The sequence below is a fragment of the Anas acuta genome, chromosome 3, assembly GCF_963932015.1.
Source record: "Anas acuta chromosome 3, bAnaAcu1.1, whole genome shotgun sequence".
Taxonomy (NCBI): domain Eukaryota; kingdom Metazoa; phylum Chordata; class Aves; order Anseriformes; family Anatidae; genus Anas; species Anas acuta.
Window position 1 is genome coordinate 85395037 of NC_088981.1, and position 22864 is coordinate 85417900.

General features: G+C 36.2%; 1 protein-coding gene across 4 annotated transcripts in view; it reads right to left on the reverse strand.

Annotated features, from left to right (window-relative positions):
- Window positions 1-1983: 1983 nt before the first annotated feature.
- Window positions 1984-22864, reverse strand: part of SENP6 (SUMO specific peptidase 6) — a 92209-nt gene continuing 71328 nt past the window's right edge. For all 4 annotated transcript variants that reach the window (XM_068678142.1, XM_068678143.1, XM_068678144.1 and 1 more), the window contains 11 exons: window positions 20822-21048; window positions 20121-20227; window positions 19904-20020; window positions 18937-19059; window positions 18592-18684; window positions 12848-13281; window positions 9759-9862; window positions 7565-7653; window positions 5322-5390; window positions 5092-5242; window positions 1984-2953 (listed from right to left, as the gene is read on the reverse strand). In XM_068678142.1, coding sequence (XP_068534243.1) covers window positions 2744-2953; window positions 5092-5242; window positions 5322-5390; window positions 7565-7653; window positions 9759-9862; window positions 12848-13281; window positions 18592-18684; window positions 18937-19059; window positions 19904-20020; window positions 20121-20227; window positions 20822-21048 — 1724 coding nt within the window. In that variant the 3' untranslated portion in view covers window positions 1984-2743. The remainder of the gene's footprint in view (window positions 2954-5091; window positions 5243-5321; window positions 5391-7564; window positions 7654-9758; window positions 9863-12847; window positions 13282-18591; window positions 18685-18936; window positions 19060-19903; window positions 20021-20120; window positions 20228-20821; window positions 21049-22864) is intronic.

The following is a 22864-nucleotide window of genomic DNA, read 5'->3' on the forward strand; positions in this document are numbered from 1 at the left end:
ATACAAAGAGATCCATTTAATTAGGCAGCCATCTGATACCTTACGCTGCAGAACACAGTCATGCTACTCAAAGTATTTGCAATCTTAAATCTTATAAAGGAATAAGCAACTTACACTTTCCTCGGAGTGCATGTATCTTCATATAATTATTAAATATAAATATCTAGCCTCCACCCCACTAACTTCCATTGATTTATTACATTTTATTCAGAAAAGCCACCAGTAAAATTCCTTGTTCAGTTGCAAAGCTGTACTGTAGCTGACCACTACGGTGAGAACGAATAATTAGTAAGTACATGTAGTAGTGAACTTTTATAACCAAAGTAGTAACATTTTAAAATAACTCATTCTTAATCCTGTGTTTTTCTATTAACATCAAATTTTATTAAAAAAATAAGTTTCCTATATTTAACATGTATATTAGCTTGCTGTATATGACTGAAGATCTCAAGACCTTTAACATTAAATGATAATAAATCAAACACTTTCTTCACAGCTTTGAAAAAGGGAAGGGAGGAAGAAGGGGAGGACAGGATAGAGGAAGGAAAAGGAGAAAGCACCAGGCCATTCCTAGCAAGAGAACCAAATAGTTCTACATCATCAAATTATGAACCTGCATCACAAGCGTTAGAAAAAGGAAAACAATTATATTGATCAAATTTGGATATACTCCATATAATTAGAACATATCATTGGGAAAAGAACTAACTGAGAAGAAACACATTCTATTTGCAATGGTTTCTGTATTTCCAAGAAATTATTTTCCTTTCCTCTCTACAAGCCATCACTGATTTACTTGCATTTGTAAAAACTACTATTCCAATATGTTAGTTGCACTGAAACCAGATACAAGACGCTGCAGGAAAACAATCTGAAGCTACTTTATCACTTATTTTCTGCAACAATGGCAAGAATACTGGACTAATGCCATGGAGGAAACAACTCCTAAGCGCGTGCCTTACATATTTAATTTGTAAACCAGAAGATTGCCCCCACATACTTCAACAAGAAACCTCTCTAGGCATTGGCCCATCTGCAAGAGACATATGGTGCTTACATACTCTCCATGAGGCACAGGGTCTGCACAGGAAAGAGATGAGGGAATGAACAAATCCCCTAAATCCCGTGGGTTACCTGTGCGGGTTAGCAGCCCATGGCTGTGTTGCTCTTTGTGCAATCACTCTGTTTTGGTCAGTGACCCTACTTTTAAACAGAGTCTCAGAGCAATAGCTTTTCTGGCAGCAACGCCCTTAACAGCCATGTTTTCAGGGTTTAGTGAGAATGCAAACTCACAGAGAGCCTGAAGTATTGGGTCTTCAAGTATGCTTGATCTGTATAAAAACTGATCTTGGGGGACACAAAGTTCAGCTAAGGAAGCCTCTGCTGCTTCTTCTTGAGAAGGGAATGACAAATTACAGTCCCAGTAGAAAAAAACAGGCAAGAAAATACCGTCTGCAAGGAGGGACAGAAAATCCCCTTGGTTCCCTGAGAGACTTCCTCCCAGGGAGAGACAGCTTCAGGATCCCATCAAAGATATCCATACTAGCAGTGGACTGGATATATATATCCTTGCAAAAAACATTTATAATTTTCCTCATTTGAATACCAAAGCCTTTCTAACAAGGATGCTTGCACTGTAAGCAACAATGGCATTTTAAACTATTTTAAAAATCAAAATATATTGGAAATACCCAAACAAATCCCAGCATTAGTCTGATGCTACCTAAAGCCAAGAACAAACAAGCAAGCAATGAACACTGATATTTTGTAGGTTTTTTTCTTTTTTTTTTTTTGCATGGATATTACAAAAAATAGTAATCATACACTTTTTTTAAATGTTCATTACTTAGATAAAGCACATATGAATGTAACATTCAGAATTGTAACATAGAAAATGTAATGTGGGCAATCTGCTATTCCAAGTACACTTACCAAAATACAATTTTATAATGAAGAAAGTCTCAAAATACACCTGTACAACAATTGGGATCCACAAAATATGATTTAATAGTATCACTCAAGATCACTTCATTGAAACCACTTTTATAATACTGCTTGAATAGTAATCTCTGGTCAAAGAGCATTCTCCTCCTTTCTCTAGCCCGTCCCACTAAAGCAAGTGTGGAATTTTAATTGCAATGCATATCTTTTAAAACCCCAAATCTGAAGCAGTCCTATTAACTATTACACTGCCTACACTTAGATACTGTGAGGATGGGAATCACCCTCTCTGAGGCCATGGTACACTGAGACACTTACCCATATTATTGTTTGTAGCGCAAGCAGAATAATCTTGTAAAGGGCAACTAAATAGGGTCAAAATATGAATTAAGTATCTTACTACCAAATCATTCCCTATGTGTTACTTAAGCCTGTAACATTACAGCTTTACTGAAAAAGAAAAAGTTAACCATTTTATCCTATAAATATTTTCTTTATTTGCTTTATGTTTAGAAGTTGCTATTTAAGTTCTATTAACAGAAATACATAACAAAAGCTCCCTACCAAGTGGAAAAAAAGTAATTACAAATGCTGAAAAAGTTGGCCTCATTAACATATGTACAGACTTGCTTACTTAATACACATCTTTGTGGGAATTAAATCTTTTTATGACACACATTTATACAGGCATTGAACATTCCCAAGTAACTTTGAGCAGAGAATACGCCAAATCTTTAGTTTGGGCAGACAAAATGTATATTTCAGTTTTGATTGTGGAGCTAACATGCAACAGATACAACATTCAGTCTGAGCCACTGTTGATAAGTTGTTCTGTTTTTTCCTGCAAAGATCTTTCTGCTGAACTTGGGTCCTTTTGTCCCTTCTTGTCTTTGCTCTGCTGTTCCTGCAGCTTCAGGATTATTTTTCGTATTTCTTCTCTTTTGGTTTTCATTCTTGGGCGTGGAAACCAGTCTGTTAAGTTCATTGGTAGCTCAAAACTCAGAATGGGATTCTGAAAAGAAAGTTGATTTGGACATTACAGTAGGGAGTTATAACGTAAAGGACTGGGGAGAACTGTAGTGGAAAACATGCATTCTTCCCTGGCTCATCCCTCAGTGTGAAACAAAATTTCTACTGTTTATATCTTTTGTACATGTAGAATTAACGTCAAATAGATCAAGCTTTGCTATGAATATCACACATCCACACCACAGTTCTGGTTATAGGAGTGTCCAAATAATCTACTCAGACTGCTATATTGTGTAGGCAAACTATTTGAATTAATTTGTGTGATAGACATCGTACTAATTAAGAGGTAAAAGATAAATAGATACAAGATACAGGGTTTTTTGTTTTCTTTTCTTTTGGAAAAAAAAGGGTGGCTAGAATCAAGACCAGATTCCTAATGAGCTCTAGTCCGGTTTTTCTGAATACCTGTGGGACCACAACAAACCAGGAAATTGAGCTTTACATTCCACTCTTAAAAGCGGGGCCTGTGAAGAGCACCTGGCTGCCTGCCGGCCCTTTCTGTGTGCTTACCTCCTATTTTCCTGCCAGAGGTCACTTACCCGGAGAACTAGCAGGAGGGCTGCGGTGAGGCACAACCACTGCACCCCGACCCATCAGCACAGCCTGCGGCACGGCGCTTTCTCTCAGCGAGCCCCTCCTGCCTGCCCCATCACCACAGGGACAGCCAGGGGCGGCCATGGCGGCAGCCCGGCCACGGCCCCAGGCGCCCTCCGGTGGCCGAGCCGATGGGGCCCAGCAGGCACCCGCCGTCCTGTTACGCCAGATACCTCGTCAAGCGAGCCTTGGTTTTAAGAAAGACCTACACGTCATGGCTTTAATGCTTATTATTAAAAGAAGACGCTTGAAATAAACCCACAAAGCAGAAGATGTGACTGAACAGCCCTACCCATGCAACTAACCATACTCTCCAGGTCAGCTGGTACAGCTGCCAGGACAACTGAGACTTGGTAGCATCTTTCAGATACATTAGCAGCTGCAATGGATTAGCTCAATAGCTGTGAGATATTTTAGTACTGTGCCGCTAGCCCAGGTTTTACTTTCCCACTAGCGTCACCTCTGAGAATACCCTGCGATTTTTTACCAGGCACATCTATGCCCCACTCCTGCTCCCTGGCAGGCAAAGCTGTGGGGCCAGCCAAGACGAGGGATCCAGCCTGCCATAGTTCTGTCTGCGGGCACTTGGCAAGAACCAAGGGGTAAGGTCCTTAGAACGTGGCTGCTCCACACTCCCCCACGTACAGAACAAAAAGCTCTCTAGGATGGTTCTAAGCTCTGAAAAGCAAAAGCTAATTAATTAATAAAAAGTGTTTTAAGGCACATTGAATGTTTGGCCTTCATTTTGCATGAATACATTCTTCTAAAGCCTTGCTGCTATCACATAAGGTATGAACGAGGGGAGGGTTGAGCAATGGAGAAGGAATCACCAGCTTTCTCAGGAGATTGGTAGTCACAGGACAGCTCAGCAACAGTGCTCTAAAGCACTCCAGACTGTAAAAAGAGTCTACACCCCATATAGGTAACATCTCACTTTGCCATTTCTCCTCCCAACCCAGACCTGAGGGTGTTCCATCCTCCCCTTCTGAAAGGAGCCTTAACTTGAAGGCCAAGACAGTTAAAGGAAATAAAAATTCAACTATTTTCTTCAATGGAATTAAGATTTGGCTTCTAGCTATAATGATTTTACTTACATGTTATAATGAAAGCTTAAGAAGTCTAAATTAGCTGTGTTGTATTAATGAATTTATTATGGTCACATTTCTTAGGGGAAAAAGAACAAGCTTTTATAGTACCACGTCTTTGGTTTAGATTTTGAACTCAAATTTGAACTCTTACTGGGTAATTTTAAAGGCCATGCACTGTAACAACACAAAGCTTTTCTCAGTAATTTCTCAGAAAATTCCATGGCTTCTGTATCTGGTACCCATGTGTACCAGATATTAAAATATTGGCCATTAGTTTATTTTCCAGGAAGTATTCATTATTATCTGTGAGAACATATAAATTTGTTTCTAATGCATCATCTATATAGCTGTAAAAGCTAAAAGAGCCTTTTATAATTGCAGCACACACTTGATCGCTGCAGGAGACAAAACAAATAGTTACACAAATAGGTATACATACCTCAAAAAAGCTCTCCACATACTGCAGTATGTACACTCCACAATCACTGAAGTTGTTCTGTTGTGGCACTTTTGGGTTGGAACCTTTCATGACTTCTTTGGAAAAGCTTCTTTTATTGCCCTTCCTGACTTCCCATTCTACTTCTAAGTATCTACGATAAAAGACCATGACAATTAAAACTTTGGTTTTCACTTGCAGAATTTTGCAAAAATTACAGTTATGAAACTTACTCCCTTAGTGTTTTCACAACATTTGACCGTGAAGGGCCTCTCAGGGAGTCCATAAGCAAAATGCAGGGCCTGTAAGAGAACATAATTTTAAAGTACAGTCTTTTACAACAGCTTAGAAAATACATTACAAAGCTAGAGATTTGTGGGATGACCTTGAACAAAAGTAGATCAGTACTATAACATTTTTACCAGTGCTGCTATAATCCCCTAACTGGGATAGCTAAATACAAAGTTATCTTAAATTTAACCACACACTAAGTACAGAGAACTCCAGTACTACAGTTTCTAAGTGCATTCTGTCAGAATGAAACCATTTGTTACAGGCAAAATCTAGTTACCTAAAAGCCCCCCAGGTGTCCAGTGCTATTTTAGATGCACAAGGTATCTGGGACACCTGCAAGAGACTGGAAAGTAAGGCACAGAGCCCACAAACATCCTCCTGGAGAAACATCTGGAGGACAGATAGGGCAGTCCACGGCACCTAAAAATACACTAGATTTTGTATGTTCAAGAAGTGGTCCCAACTGCTGAATCTGAAATCTATCATTCAATCTAGAGGCTACTGTCGTAGCAGGAACTATAAATGTAACAATTATATATAATTATATCAGCTGCCTTACAGGCAACAGCTGGATTTATCCACTGGAGCCAACTCATTCCAGAGTTCAGAATCTCAGCATTGTTAAGATATAAGGTGTACCTTGAGGGACAAATAAGCTACAGACTACTTATCACAAAGCTCTACCTTTTTTCGCCTAATAATAATACACGCATGCATTCACACAAGATGTTCTTTGTAACTGGAAACTAGCAAATTCAGACTAATTATATGCATGAATTTATAAATAGGTTTGGTTTGTATGTGTAAATTAACTTACATGTATGCAACTTTTGAGGCACAAGTATATTATTACTTGAACAATGATTGCTTTAATTTATACTTGTTTTTATTTTTGATTGAAAGAGAGCTATTATTTAAATAAGCAGTAGTCTCAAAACACACAATCCAGTACTTCTTTTTTTTTGTTTTGGAAGGGAGGAGTAGAATTGACTTTCCTTTCTCATACAGAAATAATTTTAATACTTTATTGTTATCATAGTTTCAAGTGCCCTTAATGATTTTTGATACCCGTGTCAAAGATCTTATGAAGTTTCATATTCAGATTAAAATAACGACTGGAGAGAAGTATTACATACAGATAATCTATCATCAGCATGAGAAAAATTTAAGTTATAATTAGAAGTCCATAGCACTACCAAATATTCCTAAATCTCACAGTACAGATGGATTTTTACACCTTCATGACAATGCATCAAGGATACTACCTACGTATTTCATATAATGTATAAATACATAATTTTATCCTGCACTGTAAGAAAAAACACTTATGAAAACCATTACCATTCTAGCAAGCATTACATTCACAAAGAAAAATGTGAGAATGGATAAACAAAATGTGGTAAAATATAAAGAAAACTCTAAAGACAACAATACTAGTGACAATAGTTCTGGACTTGGAATAACGCTTCTGGTCACATCAAAATGCAGGCAACTGCAGTCAGTGTTCATTAATAAATCACTTGTGTTTCCAAAATCCAAAAACATTTTGAAGATATTTCAAATGAAAAACAGGTTATGAAAAAAGTAGATGAAAGACCCTGTAATTGAACTCAATGCTGTGAAGCATTCTCATTAGAGAAAAGATTAACCAAGAAACAGGGAGAGACAATAAAAACAACTCAAATACATTTAAATCAGGCATGGAAACAGTTAAAAATGATCCCATTTTCCTGTAATAATTTGACTGACCACGAAGGTTTCATTTAATATTAACTTAACTACATGTTTAATTTGAAGAAATTATTCTGCCTTTTAATATAAAAGGATACATTTAAATGTGCTTCTGCAACCTTCTTTCTGTAGGAATCTAAGCACAAGATATGAACATACAGCCTTATTTGAAGAAATAATCTTCTGTTACTTGAAGAAGTACATAGGCTTAACAGAAGCCAACAAGGTATTATTTTACAAGTAGTTTCATTTGCTAAATTTTCTGATTACTGAAGATGATGGTACTACATAATATAGAAGGCTCCCTCAAACACAAATACACAGGCTAAACTGTTTGAAGAAACGTGTATGACCATTTCCCTCAATTACTGTCTTAAAATTTCATACACTCCCATGAAATTTTCATTTCCCAAACTGTATTGATATCAATTTCAACTGTTTCACTACTTACTGTTTGCAGATAGTAGGCTTCAGGTGCCACTGTCCCATTTCTGAATTACAGTTATCATCTAAAAGGCCACCATCATCACTACTGTCTTCCTACAAAAGCAACACGTTTACAGGTGTTTAGAAGTTCACATTTTTAAATAGATGCAAGAGGAATTATTGCTATACTTTCTGTTTTTATTCAAGACCAATAACATCAAGTTTAATAAAGAAGTGTTAACTTTTTTCATCTACAACCATTCACTGTTTGTATTAACAACTTTTAGTCTCATGCTGTTTCTCAAATCCACGCTGGAAAGACATGGAGTGAATGGTGCTGTTATATTTAATGACCACTGAAACTAGAATAAAAAAAAAACAAACACAAATGAAACAAACAAAAAGCACTGACATTTTCTAAGTGTTTCTGGCCTAAAAGAGGTGCATCTCCCTGCAGGTTATAATACAAATTGTATTGTCTCTTCCTACTGATTACTAGAAACTTCTTCAGCATATTGCATCTATGTTATCTTCTAGAGGAAACGAGACAGTATCTGCAAAATCTGCAGTGAACTCAGGAGGAAAGCTTGATCCTTACTCCAGAATCCACCAACTTGGTTCTTTGAGCAAGGGAAACTTAAAGGCAAATTGACATGATTTTACATATTGCAAAAACTAACACACCACAAGCCTGGGAATATTCTTTAAACTTTTGATTTCAGTAATCATTGCTATGAAGGATACGGAAGATTCATCAGCAAGAACACTAGGTTCTTGTACCTAAAAGGAAACCAGTGATCCATGATTTCTCACCCAGCTATGGAGTTAGCTATTACTACCCCAGACCACTGCATTACAGGGAAAGATATGCTTTCCAAAATGAGGAACCAAGAAATCAGCATGATTTGAGCACTTGTGTACAAATCATACAGAATCCTGTACACAGGATCCTATGACTAAAATCCTCCTGTTACACCATAAAGATTTTATCGTGTCTTCTACACGATACCTAATACACCTGCTTCTGCTGCAGCCTCAACATCATTTTTGGCAGACATGAAAGTACACTCAGCCTGTCATGGTCTACCATTTCTATACTTGCTTTGTGTGTTCTAGAAGGTATCAGTAACAGCTTCCGCCTGAGCCAAGTTCTAAGCTACACTGCAAGCAAGGAACTTGGCATCTTTTCCTCCCCGCAAAGAACACAGGCGACCATGAGCTTTCTTCACTGCTTTCTGTTACCAAGTACAGAAAGGCACTTCATGGGGATAGAATCAAAGACTACTTATTTGGACAAGTGACACGACAGCAGGTGGGTTGAGTCTGAAAGCACAGATAGGTTTCAACAAAAAGTGACCGTTTTTACATTGTGCACATAGACACACACACACACTATTTGGAAGACATCACAAATAGCTGCAGACTTTGCAAAATAACTGCTTTGTCTGGACTCAAAGGTGAAGAACAGATAAGTTCTGGACTGTACATTTGAAAGCCTTTGATTCTTTGTTTCAGACAACTTAGAGTCATATACCCAGAACAATGAACACAGGAAGACCAATTAAGAACTGTTTAACTTCTAACTTGCTCAAACTGAACTTCCACTGCAGAAGCAACAGGGCTATGAGATCACGCTCTTATACTCAGAAGTGAATCAATGAAGGACAACGAATGATCAGAGACTTCCCACATCTCTGCGATCTAAAACTCTTGAACTTGAAGAACACCACTTGATTATAAACCCACATTGTTTAAATGTGACTAGGAAAAACAATGACTAAATGCAACAAAAGAGTTAACACCTACTTATAAATGCATCTGTTTACACAAAAAAAACGTAGCTTAAATCAGAGTAACTTGCTCTAGGGTCTACTAGGTAAACATGGGGGTTGGGGAGATTAGAGAGTGTTGCTGATTTTCAGAGTTTACAATAAAATTATTGGAAAATATTGTCATAATGCACAGGACTCACACAACATGAAATGCAGGATCAGAACAGCACTTTCCTGTTGGAAAGTTTAATGAACATATGTTCTATCCTCTCCTGTTTGCTAGTTTCCAAATTTTGTAAGGTAAACAGTGTTTTGGATTTGACATTTGTAAAATTAATTAGCTTTAGACAATGCACATTTACAATGTATGTAAAAGCTTTTAAACAACCCACTGAAAATGAAACAAAACAGTCTGCCTTTCCCAGATAAAATTGCTAAATACTTTACCTGGTTATCTTGGTCTTCCGAAAAATCTATTAACTCATCTTCATTCAGTTTACTGCCATCAGCTGAGTCTTCACTGTAGTTTAGCCTGATTTTGTGCAATCCATCTGTATCAATCACAGACAGTAATATTTAAACATCAAATGCTACATATCATTGAAGACCAAACTAATTCTAAGTACCTGAGATTTTCTAAGAGTTCCTCACAATAACTTCTCTACAGCTGACAAACAGTATTTTATTCATGTAAATAATAAACCCAAAGGGAAAAGTTTATTCTAAATAATACAGCAAAGATTATTCCTTACTTTGTGAAATGCTTAAAAAGTTGTAATAACCTAGACTAAAATACACCATGAAATTACCACTGTAGTTCCATAAGGCCTTTACAACAATAATTGGCACTGCCACCAAAAGAGGAAGTTTCATTCTGTCCCTATGTAGTTCTCCTTGCTTTTGACACAAAATATATCCACACACAGTGGACCAGACTGAGAAAGTCATCCAAAAGCTTAGTATTTTTAATTTGAATCAGTTCCTTGATCAGATTTGCTGTGCAGTTTTATGATGACTTCTGCTGGTAAAACAGAACATGCTGCTAGGGAAGGCAAAATCAGCTCTTCTGGGAGCAACAGATTAGAAATGTTTGTGAAACTTCACTGTTTGCTACATAAAAAGAATGTATCTGAAAATTCACTCCCCACATATTTACATACACCTTTATATATTTACTCACGTTGGAAACTATCAGAAAATATAAAGAACAATTAATGTTATCACTAAACCTGTGAAGGATGCAGACAAACAGCTACAGGCTCATTAGTCCTCCTATACTACCATGCAAGTCTTCAGAACAGCTTTTGAAGGGAAAAGTAATTAACTATGTGAAAATAAATGATAAACATATAACTCGTGCTAGCAGAACTTGGTAACTTCCTAAGAAAACTTTCCTTAGGAAAAGGCTGTATAGTATATCTAAACAAACACAAAAATGAAAATGGTTCTGGTGCCAGTGAAGGACCTATTAGTTACCAAAGCAACCCAGGATTTTTCTGTAAGAACAGTAAATAGGGCAAAGAACAAGCTAACAAAGTCAAAGAAGATCTGCATTTGAAGTTGAACTAACAGTCTAGAATGAGGTTACCAGGGGATTTCCATAGGGACAAACTTGGGAATTAATCTTACTTGGTGTCTTTGAAAAGACCTCAGCACAGAAAGTAGGCCACACTCGCGTGGCTTACTGCTGACAGTCTTAAAAAATAAGAATTGGTATCAAGAATAATCACAGATCATACAAGAAGAAATGGATGACCTTCCTACAATAGAAGTGGGGGATTAGTTAAATAATAAAAAATATGTATTTTGGATGATCTCTTCAAAGTTATTTTTGCATCAACTTCTACTAATATATGAGTCCAACACCACAAATTCGTTTGAGATCAAGACATCTGTGTTAAAGCTCCCACGTATAGTAGGCACCTAGGGTCTCACAACACACAGTGGAGACCTTAATCAGAGCAGAGAGCAACTCAACTGAACAACTCACTTACAGTTCACTGACTGTACTATGAAACGGGCAGCTGCTGCCTTTTGAGGTATCTTCAGATAGCTAGCACATAGCTTTAGCAGTCAAGAGTTAAGATCCACATCCTTCTAGAGTAATAGCTGAAGACTGGACAGAATACTGAAGGCCCGCATCCCCATCTTCCATCTGATATAAATGGGAGTTCAGGTTTGTAGTGCATCTAAATTTCATTGCTGTACTGTCAATTTTGAATTGAATCTCTCTCTTAAACCTGGACTGGGACCATTACGAACGTCTGCACTGATCACAGGGTGCATCATCTGCCATAGCTGAGCAACAAAGTCTGAGCATTTCAGTTTTTGACAGAAGGACCATCGGCCAGCCACCAATACAGTGCAGCCATTAAAAAGAAAGAAATGCTATCCTAGCAAAAATGTATTTCATAAAGAATGTCCTCACTAATTACAGACAAAAAACAATAGTGGCATCCAAGACAGGTGAGACCATATACAGCAGCAATATCAGACTGCGATAATCGTGTACAGAATGAAAAAAAAATCAATCCAAACAACAACTCCCCACCTATCTCCCTGTAAGAACAAAACAGAGCTGCTAGTAGTGACAATGTTACCACAAAAGAAGAATAAACTAGCCAGGAATAAATTTGGACTAGAAAGTGGGAAATGGTTTACACCCAAAGATACTGCATGTAATGGCCTGCAGTATACAGATTAGACCATTTGATTAATAGTCTTTTCAGACCTTGTACTATACACGACACAATTATTTACTATGTGTAAATTAAGTCAGTAGGAATGTTATCAGTGCCTGACACAGAAGTTTTCTCACGACCAGCTGTTTTGTACTCTATGCCTCAAGGGAAAACAAACTGTGAGCAGAGAGAACAATCTTTTCCCAATTCCTTCATTTGTCTTCAAAATTATGTCAGCTCCTTTGTTCACTTTTGTACAAATGCTATTCCAGATGACTAAAACTACTGGTATCAGCCTCCACAAAAGTGATGCATGGAGGAAGCCTCTCTAAATGTAACATGGAAATCACGACTGATTTTTTTTTTTTTTTTGGTTGTTTTCTTCTCAGCCTTTTTACATGCCTTCCAACAGAACATTCAAGAACTTGTTGAAGTGAAACTTCAAAGTCTAGAAGACAATGGAATTAAACTTTCTCATGATCTTAATTCAGCTGCCCCATGCATATACATTTTGAGGGTTCATGGTCAAAGGATCAGCAACTACTATTCTTTCCCTAACAATTCCAGTCTCATCTGATGCAAATTAAGTGACATTTAGAAAATGATTGTGTGTGAGAAAGCATAATGCGACTGACAAATTTGTCAGATTTGGGTAAACTGTTTTCTCTCCAGTCTCATGTGATGAGAGATGAACACAAAAACTTCTTACACAATGGCTGTAAATTACTTACATTGCCAGCCTTCAAATGTGAGCCACAAACTACTCAATTTTCAACGTTTACACAATTGCAAATGTAGTAACAGATGTGAAGCTTCCAAATTTACATTAAAATGTGTGTTTTTACAATTACATACCCATAGATTGGCTAGCAGTTGTGAATTCACCCTGTATACCGTTTTCATCTGGAGTCCTATGGTCAAGTTTATGGCATGCTGATTCCACAGTGTTAGGTTCTTCCACATCACTGTCTATTTGACTTAATTTTTTGAAACCACTTTTTCCCCTACAAGGACTTCTTCTACAACATGAAGACTCACTGTCCTCTGTTTCAGTGTTTGGGTCAATTAAAGCTGTATTATACTTTTTGGTCAATGTCTTCTTTGCTGTGGACATGGAAGGCGAGTTTTGGGTATCGAACTCATTTGGCAAAGGAGATGGTGTGTTGCTTTCTCCATCTGAAGAGGAAGATTTTGTCTGTGTTGCAGCACTTTCATGATAGTGAGGATTTGGTTCATATTTGGGTTTTTCTAGACCAGGAAAACAGATGACAGCCAAAAACCAGTGGGCACTGCAAAGGAAAAAAATATATTAATAACCAGCAATTACATTAATATTCAGTGTTAAACTTGAAGTTGTTAAAAGCAAACAAAAACTCTGTGCACATACGTCCACACAAAACTGAAACATGTTCCCCATAATCAACAGACTGCAATAGCTGTTCACTTTCCTGTGCAAGTTTTACTTGAACATTAAGTTTTCTTTAAAGGGAGGATCATTCCATGCCAGCAGTCACCAACAAATGTATTACCATGATGCAGTTAGTTGAGAACAGGTGCTGTCTAAATATTATTTCAATTTGTTCACAGTTTATACATCATTTTCCTCCTTTGAATTAAAGCTTAATTCTTTTAAAATGCTTTCTTTATCATAGCATTATTTAGAGATTGTAGAGTTCATGTTTTATGACTGTATTAAGTTTTCTAGAAATTCACCACTGACAGTAAAAGTAGTTAGGTCAATGGTACAACTGAGTTGCCCAAATTCTTCCACCCGTAAGATCTTCTAGTTTTATATGACACTTCCCATTTTAAAAACAATCCTGCCAGCAGTGAAGAAAAAGGGGGAGAAAAGAATGCATGTAATGCTATCAACCACAACCCTGTGATCTTACTCACCCTTCACAGAACTGTAAGGAAGGAAATTTACATTCTAACCCTTTCAGGATCAAAATCAGTCATATCCCCCAACCCAAATAAAGATAGGAAGTTTTGCCCCAGCTTCCTCCTCATCCTCTTGCCACTTCAGACTTGACTTGCCACTCAATCAGAAATGGAACAGCAGGTAATTCAGGTATTGTGGCATTGCAAGTAAATATATACTGACCCTATTTAGAAAATTTCTGAAGGTCCTCTAATTTCCTACAGCACATAACAAAACAGAACCGAGTTATGTATTATGCAGATAAAGCCACATTTCAATATGCTTTAGAAAAATTAAAAAGCAGTAGCTAAAATGCACATCTGACCTATTAAAAAATTAGATGATTATGAGTCTAAATTCCATCAAAAGTCAATGGTAATTCAAGTAAATAGCTTTTGAAAGCAACACATGAAGTATTGAGGCATTTTGTCTTGAATGATTCACCACACCTAGTAAATGAATTTTTTAAGTATTGCCAAACCTTAGAATTTGGGCATATCCTATTATAAGATATGCTTTATGTACCAGATATGTAAATAGAGTAGCAAATTAACCTGGATTTGGAAAGAAAATAGCTTGCAACTTTTAAAGGAACAAGCTATTTCCACTAGAGACTTGAACAAAAATATACTCTCCAAAATACTGATGGTCAATTCAGCCATTCTGTTCTTAAATTAGTTCTCCCCTAGAGTCATCCTGGCCACCTCCACTTACTGCAGTTCTTTGAACTTCTCAGGTGAACCCACATTCCTTAAACTAATGGTTGTGGGAGAGTCTACAAGACTTTCTAGAAGTAGATTTCTAGAAATTTCTAGTAGATTTCTACTTTCTAGAAGAAGATTCTAGAAGTTAAGCAACTCCAAAAAAAGCATTTCTAGCATGCTGCTTTAAAACAAATGCCAGAATAAACAGCTATGCCTGTCCTAAGAGAAAGAAAACATTGTTCTAAGCAGCACAAGAGAAATGCTACCGAGAGGAACCATTAGCAGCATTCCTATGATGTGAGAGAAGCTCTCAAGTTTTCTCAAATCCTACAATAACTTGTCTCATGGACTACTTAATTCAAGACACAAAAGAAAAAGAATCTGAGATGGGTTCTCAACCACTAATTTACCAGAGACTCAGGTTTGAGACAGTTTATGAATGGTAATGGATGCAGACCTTTCACTGGAAGCAAAGAAACTCTTCCATACCTTTGATGAGATGTATTACTCAGAAAAAGTTCTGTTTGCAAGAACTAGTTACCAGCATTAAAACAGGTGACAAAATCCTGAAAAAATACCTGCAGTGCTGCAATGTGTTGAGTCACAAGCACTAGGAAACACTAGACAACTACCCTAGCCAAAGCATACTCACAGTCAAGGCTGCATGTGAGTTACATAGTCACAATCTATCAAGACAAGGAATAAACTGATGGAAGAATTATTAAACCATATTAGGTTGCACATACAGATGGCCTGGCAAAGGCACGTTGAAAAAATTCTGAAAACATGGTTGTCCAAAAATACACGGAATGGCACATGATTTGTGTCTGCACACCACTGGCTCTCCATCTTCATCACTGATTCTCCGTGCTCCTGGTGTATTTGTTAATGCCTAGAAGCTATGAGGCAATAACTGGATGCCCAAAAACAAAAAAAAACAAAAACCAACACGAAAAAAACTAGGCAGCTAACCATCCAGCAGCTGGAAGTTTTATTCTACTGAACATGCAGCATCTGAACGTGTCCATTTGTGTCAACACAAAGTGTGATAGTTCTGATTTTGCAAGGAAGAGAAGCATGGGGAAACTGCGTAACACAAAAGAAGTCACACAAGGGACCTTCTGAAAAACCTGCAGCTTAGCAAAGACATTAGGTCCCAGCCTACAACCTTCATCTTAAGACATGCAAATCTGAAAGACTGCAGACTAAGAATGCAACTAATATACAAATCAACAACATGAGTGTATTAAAAATGTTCTTTTGCAACATTTTTGTGGTTTTACACAAAAGCAAGGTTTCTCAGTTCAGTCCTATTAACAGATAAAGTCCAGAAGCAATATATTTTATTACACATATACACAGCAACAGAATGCTACATGAGACTGTAACTTAAACACAGAGTCTATACCACATTTGCTAACCAGATCAGAAATCCTTCATATTTTGCCAGTTAAACTACAGAAACCTAGAAGAAGCAAAAACCAACACTGCTATTTATTGCCTCTTTTGTTACCAGTATATTTAATCCTAAAAATAAAATGTTCTGTATCAGAGAAGCTATGATACACCTGAAGTGGTATTTAAGTAAATAAAGATAAAACAAGATTTACAAGTCAATTCAACATAACTGGCTATGTATCAAAGTAAGTAAGATGTTTGCAATGAAGTAACCAGCTTTAATGAAATCTTGAAATATTTTTTGACCTGAAAACTAAGCTGACTCCAGCTCTGTACTCCTGAGCAGCACTGAAGCACAAGAAGATATGGAAAAGAGCAGTCAAATATACAGTAACCTAGTAAAATATTGCTGTTCTTCTGTGTCATGGTAATACATGAAAGGAGACAAAACTTATCAAGTGAAGAGCTCTGCTATTCGGATACATGCTTAGTAGCCTTCATACTTGCTGCTTTTTTGTTTCCCGTCCCAAACAGCTCCCTGACTATTTCTCTGTACTGCAATACCAATTAACAATCATTCATAAAGGAAGTATTTCACTGCTGAATCATTGTTTCTTTCCTAAATCAGCTCCCTCCCCAAGAAAAGTTTGGCATCTTTTTCCTCAAAACTGAGTGCAGGGTTTTGGGGGATGGGAAAGTGACATGTTTGAGAGGAGATAAAATAGCAATGTGCATCCAAGAAAATAGTAGCTGCTAATAAGAATAAATTAAAATTGAAAAGGTAATATGGAAGATTTAAGTTTTTGTTACCAGAAGGCAGGTCAAAAACAAAACAAAAACACAAGAAAAACACCACTTTCTCATATACTTGTTTGTTTTTTTATGCTCTGCAACGTTCTTACAGTACCTTTGTATTAGCACTTCAGTTTGGATCAGGAAACTGCTTTTGAAATGAATGTCCTTATTGTCACCACTTAACCAAGTTTCAGTTGACAGTGCAAGACAGTTCCAAAATGTGTGAACAGGATTATTTCCAGATGCAACTAACCTTAAAGATGTACTCCAAGAGTACACCTGTGATGCTGAAATCAAGAGTCCACAAGACCAACCTACTCCAAAGTAAAATCCTTAAAACACAAATCCTCAAAACCAGCGTGTACTTCATGCCTCCAGTACAAGCTGAAAGGTCACCTGTATGAGCTGCACTACTACTGAGGTAGACATAGCTTTAGTTCCTTAACAGTAAATGAACAAGACAGTGAAAACTCCTATGTGCTAAGTTAATATCAACATAACTGATTCTCACGAAACCACAGAACTATTACTTTTCCTTATCAGGTGACTTCTGCAAAATCCCACTCTGGAATTCGCAGCATGAGCTGTGTCATTTCTCCAACAGATAGCCAATTATTAGGAAGCACGGCCCAATGTGGATCTGTGACTGACACAAGAGGAAGATGGGAAGGATAATATATAATAAGCTCTAAGGCAACTGAAATTTAAATGACAGACTCTTCAAATTTCTGGTACTTAAAGCTTCAGAAGGAGAGATGGTAAGGATTAAATTTGCAGTAGATAGGAGGAATGTCACATCTCTAGTCATTTTCATCATGTGAGGATTGTCTCTCTTCCTATCGCTGTATAGAAGTCATAGCTTCTCAAAATCCAATCTTAGTGTTTGTGAACAACTTTTTAAGAGATTTACTTGTGATTTTATAACAAAGAAAGATCCTTGGTGAGTTGCATCAAAAATGCCTCTTTACAGCTCACCTCAAAATTCAGAAATTTTTCCTCCGAATGCGCAATAGCATGGTATCTAGGTAAGTTTCATTGAAAAGCTTTTAATTAAAAATATATTCTTTGAATTTGCATAAGATCAGTTTGTTTTGCCTATGAAAACATCAGTTACAATTCTGTGTGTCCTTTTTAAAATGGATTTTTATTAAATATCTTTAAAATGCAGGAATTCAACTTTCCTAAATATTTTGGCTTCAAGACTGCTTGGATTCATTTCATGAAATGAAGAGGTGTGTTTGTGACAACTTGCCCTGATGTCAAAGAAAGCAAGCATCATTAACAATCCTTAACAATTATTAGAATGCAAACAGTCTGCTTCCTTACTCAAGGAAAACATCAGGACAAAGGGATATAAAGGAAAAGAATAAAAAACCCTAATACAGGGCTCTAGAAATTTCAAATTATAGTTTTGTCCAATAGGTTTATTTTACCTAGAGGATGATGTTAACAATACCAAAGAGATCTAATTAGAGGAAGTAAAGACTGAAAACAAATTCAAAAGTTATTGACAACAGTTTAGAAGAATGAATGCCAAAGAAATAGAGAAAAGCCTGGAAACAGTATTCAGATAAGTTAATTTTTGCTTAGTCTTTGTATTGCCAAATATTTCTTATCCTACTGCAGTGTGTCACATTAAGATTTTGGTTTTATCACTGTAAAGAGATATTTATTCTCTCCATTATGAATTTAAAGTCACACTACAACATAACTTTCTATTTTAGAACTACAAAGCTTAAGCTTTTAGCACATATATCCAGTAATATGGTATGGTTACTTACGCTTCATTAAGAGGAACAAAAATGAAATCTTTCTCAAAAATGTCAACGTGACGTGTCCATGTTTTTACTCGCCCATGTCGTTTTTGTTGTATTCTGCAAGAAGAAAGCCAAATGTGATTTGTAGGGTGATTTATTTTAATTGAAAGACTGCCTTTCCATGTATTTTCACATTAACAGTTTCTTAGGATTTTTAAGACATATTCTATATTTGATATAGGTGTGGATGTTCCCTAGAGTTCTGCTGGCATCATACTGTCAGTAAGGATTTTATCTCTGTAACACATATGTTCTTGTAATATTCCTTGTATTCAGCTCTTGATAATACGGACTTATCAACGGACTTACGAGAGGTTTGAAGTTTCATGAATATTTCTTCTTTCTCTTTGATTAAGGCGTTTATAGAAGAATGAACTGAACACATGTATTCTATCAGCATCTTCTTTTTTTAGTTTTTCAAGTACCAAATACCTAATTAGTTTAAAACAAAATGAAAAAGTCATAGAGGTGTTAATTCAAAAGTATTTACGAGTACAAAAGTTCTGCCAACACTAGTACCACCCCCACCAAATTATTGCAGCCTCTCATTAAACTGAAATAGCTGTAACACTATCAGGGCTAACTAATCACTGGAACTCATTAATCCAGTATCTGTGTCAGTATTTAAAGGTATTACGTGATATGCTCAAGCAACAAGTTGTTCTGCTGCTGCTCTGTTTATTTTTATATTATGTCAGGTAAACAATTTTTCAATGAGTTTCATATATAGGAAAGACACATTTTTAGATTGAGATACTAAACCTCCAAACACTCCCCAGACTTGTGTACTAGTTTTCTTTTCACATCTTAAGTATTTCAATATACGGAAAATTACACACACACAGCCCTTACGCATAGCATAAACACAGCAAGCATATAACAATTTAATATGCTTCTAACATCTGTGGCATCAGTGACACCAGAAGACTATTTTATCTATTATGTTAATCGAAGCAAATGAGGTTCTAAGGAACACAAGTACTCTGGAAAAAAAATAATTGAACTTAAAAAGGTGTTTTTTCTTCTATAGTTCAATTTCCTTTTCAGATACAAAGAGATTTTAAGGAACCTTTTTTCCGAGTGAGAACGTCACCTTCAAAACCAGGACAGAATATGAACCAGAATTTCTTGCAAAAACACAAAACAATCCTTAAAGTTAGAATTACAGGTAGCTGGAGACCAAGTGTTATCAAAGGACCTATGAAGTGTTAATGTCAGAATTTTTCAAGTTTCAAGGTAAAAGAACACTAGAAACCGGTTTGAAATAAAAACTTACTTTAAATAAAAATCAATAATAACATCATTTAAAAATTCTCCTTCATTTAGGCAATGGAGGTCTTCATTGGTCACAGAAATGCCACCTTTAGCTGGTGGAGGTGGATAAACTATCAACCTGAAACAAAAAAATACATTTAATAATAAATATGAAATGCAAAATAATAATAATCATCATCATCAGAAAAATGATGACTGGACAAAGAAAAATATCTTACTTTTCTATGGGACCAATAAATACTGTATGTGGTTCTCCAATTTCTTCTTCATCATCAAAGTATAACTGTTTATTTCGCTGCTGCACTTTGGACTCAGAAGAAACAACCTTATAAGAATGAAGTCAATGTTATCAATTGTGTACTGTGCTCACTTTTATTAAAAAGACAGTAAAGCTTTGAAAATACACAGATGTAAAATTCATTGCTTTTGATAAGGACTTCAATTTTCTTTTCCTTTCCTAGTTCATTTATTACAGTAATGTCTGTATTCATTTCTTGCAGAACCACAAAACTCTCAAATTCTTTAAGAGGTAGTTTTGTTTAAAAAAAAGCATTAATTAAATTTAACTACAGCACTATAACTTCTCATTTGAAACATCAAAATTTCACCAGTAGATGAACTTGGAAACAATTATGTTGTCTAAGTATACTACAAACTTATCATCCCTTAATCATTTTAAATGACATTATTTGTGGACCAGTGTACAAACTTATAAAAAAGTAAACATGCTAAAAAGTATCATGAATGTAGTTTTCCAGAGCCTCATACCCCTTGATGGACTTGTCTGAGAATCCTTATTATAAAGCCAGCAGAAGTTGTTAGATTTTTTTTTTTGTTTAGTGACTAGCACACTATCTTTAGCATATTTCTAATCCAAATAATATAATGACTTTGTTCTAAAACAGAAAAAAGTAATTACAGTTTTAATTTTGTTTTCCCTGTGAGAAGGGCTTCCTTTAGAATTCTCTTCCAAGCACTTAGTAAATGCAACAAGTCTGCCATTAGCTTCTTCAAAGGAAATTCTCACGAAGAAGTCAGAAATATTATTTCTAATGCCAATGTCAGTAATTATTTTTTCAAATATTGAATTTGCATGAGGATCAAGGCCAGTTTCAAAAATCAGAATTATATACTGTTCTTCTTGACCTAAAACAAAGCAGAGAAAAAAATATTCATTTAGTGACACAATAAAATGCCACATTTATAAACAAATTTCGAAGAACCATGGGCCAACACATATATGCTTTCCCCTGACAATACACACTTATTCAGACAGATAGACGGAGCAACTACCAATCCCTTCTACCTACATTTGCAAGAAGTGTACACTCAACTTCTGCCTTTAGGAAAATAAAGTATTATACCTTGTACATAAAGCACATACTAAATGCAAAGCTAAAACTTTTAGAACTAAGAACTTCTCTGCTTACTGCCAATAAGATGCTTTTAACAATCCTTCTTTTTCTTATTACAGTTCTATGCTGCCGTGTCAATACATTTGCAGAAATTACACATTCAGCATAATTTCCTGTCCATACAGGGAAACTGCATGCACTGACTTTTCCTAGATCAACAGTGTAAGAAGTCCAGAGGAGGTCACTCAAAAATCAGATACCTTCATCAATGGAAATGTATTAGGAAAAGAAGTATTTTAAGAATGTAGGTGGGCTTTTGTGGCCTCAATGATCATTATAAGAATGGTTTGCAAAAAGACAGAGACTGAGCACAAAATACATATAACTGAATAGAAATGTAGTCATTTCAGGGATATTTTTAAATATTAAATATTTATCCATCGACTTAGTCCCCTATACAGTATTTTATTTTAGAAAATGTTCTGCCTGTTTTTCTCCTGCTTTCTGATAGTTATAATGCAAAAGAGGAAGGGGTGTGTGTGGGAGTGAGGGAGAGAACCAAGACAACATATACTGAATTAAAGGAGAAACAGTGTATTAAATTAATTAAAGGAGAAACAGAGACCCCATGATTCAGGGGGATAGATTCATGGTCCTACCTGATCCAGAAGGCCATGCTCTAACATGTTATTGCTTTTGAAAATTTTACACATGGAGGTTATTACAGTATGTAAGCCCAGACGTCCTCAGCCTTTTAGTTAAATAGATCATAATCATATTTACAAGGGTACCCAGCACTGACATCTATGTCAGGTCTTTCAGACAACAGATTCTCAGAAATAGTGACAGGTTGAAAAAAAAAAAAATCTACTTTAACTGAGGGTAGCATGCAAGTTGGGTACAGAACTTAAATCCACTGCTTAGAAAAATAAATTGAGAAGAAAACAAAACAAAAATAAAAGCTGTATTTTTGAGAGGGTCTTCCAAGACTTAGATGGAAAAATAAACATGGTGCTTTTTTCAGTAGTGGATACAGAACTGTATGCTGCACACTACTAGCACAAAGTTCTAATAAAATTACACTTTCTTATGCTAGACACATATGATTTGAGTACATAAAATGTACAAAAGCTTGGGATGGCGATTTCACAAAAGAAACACTTATTTTTCTCTGATCAGTTTTTGGTTACCATAGCAACAGAAATCTCTTAAGGTTCTTTGATTCACGGGCAACCAGTTTTCCTTTTTAAGAAGTATGAATCTTAACAAGGAAAGGAATTTAAGATGTCCCTCTGATCAAAATCTTTAACCCCTGCCACAGAAGGGATCTCATCACCTACAAGAGACTAACCCTGCTTTCAGGCCCTGTAACATATATGAACCAAAACCTCTCTACCCCAGGTGAATATTATAGGAACGAAACACTATTCCACTCTCTCTCATGCTCTTTTGGTACAGTGGCTTAGCTTCAACAGGTTAGCCTTGCCTACACCTTCACTAGGAGTTAGGGAACGTGAGTTGGATCAATCAGCTGTTGTATAAATACTACCTCCTCACACCATCCAAACAATAAAAGAGGCAGTAATGCCCTAAGAAGAATGACTTAG